Source organism: Erigeron canadensis, chromosome 8 (assembly GCF_010389155.1).
Source record: "Erigeron canadensis isolate Cc75 chromosome 8, C_canadensis_v1, whole genome shotgun sequence".
Lineage (NCBI taxonomy): Eukaryota > Viridiplantae > Streptophyta > Magnoliopsida > Asterales > Asteraceae > Erigeron > Erigeron canadensis.
In genome coordinates this window covers 25,508,687-25,514,098 of record NC_057768.1, presented here as the reverse complement: position 1 = coordinate 25,514,098, position 5,412 = coordinate 25,508,687, and the positions used below count along the sequence as shown (strand labels likewise).

General features: G+C 34.0%; 1 protein-coding gene across 1 annotated transcript; it reads left to right on the top strand.

The window, feature by feature from the left end:
- Positions 1–1,689: 1,689 nt before the first annotated feature.
- LOC122610492 (E3 ubiquitin-protein ligase RNF144B-like) lies at positions 1,690–2,844 on the top strand. Its single transcript, XM_043783476.1, has 2 exons — positions 1,690–1,942; positions 2,198–2,844. The coding sequence occupies exons 1-2, from the start codon at positions 1,690–1,692 to the stop codon at positions 2,842–2,844; spliced, it is 900 nt and encodes a 299-aa protein (XP_043639411.1).
- Positions 2,845–5,412: the final 2,568 nt, after the last annotated feature.

Genomic DNA, 5,412 nt, shown 5'->3' with positions numbered 1-5,412 from the left:
TTCTTGGGGAAGAAGTTTAGGAGGGACGCCCGACCAGAGACGCTCCCTACCAATGGTGTCTTGCGTCCATCCTTCCAAGGACTCCCCGGAGAAGTTGTTATAAGCAAAGGCCTAATAAACTTCTATTCCGTCGCTTTTACAATCAAGATTCTTCTCTAATAGCTATTGGTGTCGATTTTCACAAGTAGCATCTTTTGAACCATGTTTCCTAGCAAACCATAGTTTTTGTTGCTTTTGTCACAGGGAACCAACATTTTTTCTTACCATAGCTCTTAGATAAAATCTTGCAAAATCAATTAAGATATAAATTCATCCTATACCACCATATTCGCCAAATTTTAATTGTCACATTAACGATAAGTCACTCTCTCAAAAGTCAAAACAATACTAGAAGAAGACGCCTACCAACCCTATTCTCATTCTCACCCGTTCTCATTTTCCATCAATTTTAAACATAAAAAAACAAAAACAAAAATAAAAAACACATAGATTCATCCTTACCCCACCTTTATACTTTTTTATCCCTGTCTTGCTGGGAACACCAAGCCTAAAACTTGCCCAGAATACAGGTCATATCAACGATGTTCTCGAAAACATGCCCAGGAAATAATGAATAGCCGTTAGGAGCCCTTACATATCTTTCTTAAAAATACTATTGTATTATTAGTTAATTAAGTTAAACTCTCTATATAAAAACGAGGGAAAATACCGGCGCGATGTGACGGTAAGATGGTGGATTGATACATCATAGAGTGTGATAGCCAAATGCCTTAGCCGTACGAGCTCCGTCCTCGGATTTAAAAATTCGTTGAAAGTATATGAATGATATCACTAATGAAAGAGCATGAAATTTTAAAAACACCCATATAGTTTTTATAATTTATTGATAATAAATGATTTATGGAGGAGATAGAAAAATGAATAGTTGAAATTTGAAGAGAAAAAAAAATGAGTAGTTAAAATGTATATAGATGTATTGTAAATTATGCATTAATAGGTGTACGTACTGAAAAGTTTTAAAAATTTGAAAAAAAGTAGAGATATACTAAAAAAGGATAAAGTATTCTTTGGTATGTAAGACACTTGACACATTGTATAATCATATCGACACATCAATCTTGTTTGTTTACATAATTTTCCTAAATATAATTATTGTGTAATTATGGATTCCTATATTTATGTACTATATAAGTAAAAAAATATATTGAGCTTACCATATAATAATAATAATATATATAGTATATTCATCATCATTAAATAATCTATTACTCCATAATCTATAAATAATAATAAAAAAAAATTATACTATAGCAACAATTACACGCAGCTGAAGTTGCCATAGGCATCAATATTGTCGCCTATTGGAACTTTGCGTTTAATAGACCCCGTGAAGGGAGAGCACGTACAGGATTAGTTGCAATGCTTTAAATTATAGTAATGTAACGATCACCTATGGCAACAGTATATATTATCTCACAGATTGCAACTTAATATTATGTTTACAAATATTTTGACGTTTCCGTTTAGAAGCAAACATTATACATATATGTAATTAAATTGTCTTCGTCATATTATGTAATTAACCTTTTACGTACGGCTCAACTTAATAATATATTCGTTTATGCATGGTTTTCAAAACTACATAGCCGTACATTGTACTTGAAGAAAATTAATAATTGAAGTCGTCCCATGGAGAAACAAGAAGAACGTTACCGGAGGTGTGGTTCAAGTGTTGAACAATGTTTATTTTATGCATTGATGATATTACTGGCTGTGTTCATATATTTTCCTCGGTGGATTGAAAATTTGCTGTCTTATTGTCTTACTAAATGCTTGGACAATATCATTGTGTTATTGTATGCCGCTGTCGGACGAATAGCTCCTGCTCTTGCTCTCGTCTCTAGCAAGTACGCAACTGGCCTTAAATTGTATCGAGCTACAGGCCCTTCTCATAAGATGTTGTAAGCTACGGGCCTTATTCGACGAAGCTTAAAGCAGACATCAAGAGCTAAGAAGGGGGCCTCATAGTCGCCTCCCTTGTCCTCTACTTACTCTCCTTCCTAATCCGGACCAAGATTAACGCACTCACACGTCATGGTAACTTTATATATATATATATATATATAGGGGAAAGCTTGCATACGTTTAGAAAATTAACTAGATGGTCTCATAAATTTTTGGTGTTATCTTTCGGTAGTTGGTCATAAAGACGATGCCGAGTATGCAGAGGAATTACAGGTTATAGAAGCTCTGTTATTACCATATTTGAGTTCTGAAAAAAGATCAACTACAGCAAGCGTAACGTGTGGAATCTGCTTTGAGGAACAGGATTACTCACAGATGTTTAAAAACTCAACCTGCTCTCATTCCTTTTGTAAAGACTGCACCAGCAAACACGCAACGACAAAGATATATGAACGCAATAATGCGGTTACTTGCCCTGGACTGAACTGCAAATCCACATTGGATAATGACAAGTTGAAATTAATACTTCCTAAAGAAACTCTGATTAAGTGGGATGATTTTCAATGTGAATCCTCGATTCCTGAATGGCAAAAACTGTACTGCCCGTTTGGTGACTGTTCTGTTCTACTAATTAACGATGACTACAGAATTTCAAAAATTGATTGTCCAGTGTGCAAACGGTCTATGTGTGCGGTCTGTCGGGTCCCATGGCATTCTGAGTTCAGTTGCTGGGAGTTTGGGACGCTTAGGATGACAGGTGAAGAGGACGATATGGCAGTGGCACTTGCTGAGAAGAAGAAGTGGAAACAGTGTCCAAACTGCAACTTCTTTGTGGAAAAAGCCGAGGGATGTGTGCATATATATAACCTGCAGGTGTAAGTACGAGTTCTGCTATAATTGTGGAGACAAATGGAGCTCTACTCATAGTATTGTTTGCAGGCTAAGATAATGATAGATTAAGACAGATATGTAATTGTTACTTCATTTCAAGTACGTAGTTTTGAAACTTTTGATAGTGTGGATGAAGGTAATTAGTGAGTTTGATGTATTGACGACGCCTTTTTGTACCATGATCGACATGCTTGAAAGTAATGATTAACTAATCAACTAGATTAATGGTTTGGCCTACATGTATCAGTCTAAATTGATCGATTAGATTAACTGATCAATATTTAGAATAATTAATCGGGGTTTTTAAAAGGTTCTAGACAAAGACCAACATAAAGTCATGGCATTCGTTGATCAAATGAATTAATAAATAATCATCACACGTAAAATCATTCTAAAAACCTTAACGTGTTATTACTTTAAGATCTTCGTGTATATATACCAGACTTACTATATTACAATTCATCTTAAATGTTTTAACTTGATCAATAAATACATTACATATGTTTTAGTTGCTGTATTTTAAAAGACAAGAATTGTGCCTGTGCAATGCACGAGAACCGAAGATGTTTCAACTTTCCGAAGATGTTTTAGTTGATGTTTCACATTACATATGGGGGATGTTGAGAGGTAGATAGTCTTACCTTGGTTAGAAATAGCGTGTGGCGACCCCTGGCGATAAGGTCCTTGAGGCAACAAGTGTGGCGTTGTGAGCGTGGCGAGCGCAACACGTATTCGCGGCGACGGTTTCTACTAATATGCTAATACTCTACATGTAACAATTGAATACCAAAAGATAACATTCCATATCATAAGAAAAGACAATAGTTTGTGATTTCAAATCACCAAATCATAATAGGTTGCGATTCTACGACACCAAGTGTATAATAAGTAGAAAACAAACCATAAAAGTAGACTAATAGACTTGAAATTGAAAGTTGAAATCAAAAAAGTGTCGCTACGGGAATGTAGCACTCGCAACATATAACCTGGTCGCCACACCCTTGGCGTTGCGCCCTAGGGTCGCAACACGCAACGCAATGCCTGTTGCACATTATTTTAAACCAAGAGTCTTACCTCTACCAAGTAGAGATGTTGCTATTAGGTTATATCTCCGTGTTGGTTCATTCGATCATAAGGTGAGTGCTTTTTTATTTTTTTTTTATCAAACAAACTCAATAAAATATACACACGCATAATTGTTGCATTTTTATTAGTATCATATTTGATTAGTTATAATTGACAACTTTGACAAATGATCAATAGAATTAACATTCGGTTTCATGTTTACTATTTCTACAGTAAACAATTGACAAAACTATTATTCATTAATAAGTAGGGTTCAATCGGTCAATTGCAAATGACACTCCCCACAATGCTAATCATAACTATTGACTAAAAGTTTCACTCTAGAAGTCAAATTTCATAAATTATCATTTATCAACCAATTAATCAACCATAAGCAGGGAAAAACATTGAATAGTCTAAGCAAACATACTTGAATCACTACCCCATATCATTAACACAAACAATTAAATACACATATGCAGATCATATTCATCATTAATGAGAATAAAAGTAGAGACTACAACTCATAAATAGAAAATAATGGATGGATGATGATGGAACTATCTTTAATTTTTGACTCCAACAAAAAGCCCCAAATCTTCAAACTAAAATGTCACTTTTCCGTTCAAAAATTAGAAAATTAATGGGTTTTAGATTTAGGATAGAGTTGTGGATCATGGACAAAATAGGGATTTTTTTTGATGTGGTTGTTGATAGATGATAATGTTAATATTAGAAAAACTCTTGTTGATGGTGAGAGATCCGGCGGCGGTGGTTGGGGCGATGAATCCGGAGAGAGAGAGGTTGTGATTTAGTCATTGATGGTGATGAATTGATGGCAAAGATTGCCATAGGAAGATCGGCTGGAAAAAGTGATATGGTTTTTTTTTTTTTTTGATGTGGATTTTTTTTTTTTGATATGTTTTTTTTTTGTGGGTTTAAATTTTGATAGGGGTAATTTTGACATTTAGAGGAGGGATATAAAATATAATGTAATTAAGGAGGGTAGTATGGGAATAAAAAAAGTGCTTAAAACTTAATCTCAATACCCTTTATAAGGGTTTATAGATTATAGATATAGATTATAGATTATGCAATAAGTAGGTACACTATTTCCTTAAAAGTATGATTTTTCCAAGTAAATACTTATTTTGTTACGAAGATAGCATTATACAAATGATAACAAACCTATGTTGTTTTAAAAACAGATATTCTATAGTACAAATACAAAAATATTATAGTCTTGTCTACCATGAGACTCAAACTCAACCCAAGTTCTTGGTTGATTGGCGGTTTGGCGCGGATGTGAAACATGAAACATATATAGAACAAGATTGTTTGTCAAAGTTGGGTCATCTAATCGTAACTTGAACAAAAATTCATTTTGAAAGTTCAATATTTTGGAATATATAGGATAATAGAGAAATAGGAGTAGTAATAGCATCTAAAGGTCAAGTTGATCGTGGAATTGACTTTGTGAAAGTTTTGTTT

Coding starts and splice junctions, on each gene's coding strand:
- LOC122610492 (XM_043783476.1), top strand. CDS start 1,690: ATGGAGAAACAAGAAGAACGTTACCGGAGGTGTGGTTCAAGTGTTGAA. Junction 1,943..2,197: donor TAAATTGTATCGAGCTACAG/GCCCTTCTCATA, acceptor ATCTTTCGGTAG/TTGGTCATAAAGACGATGCC.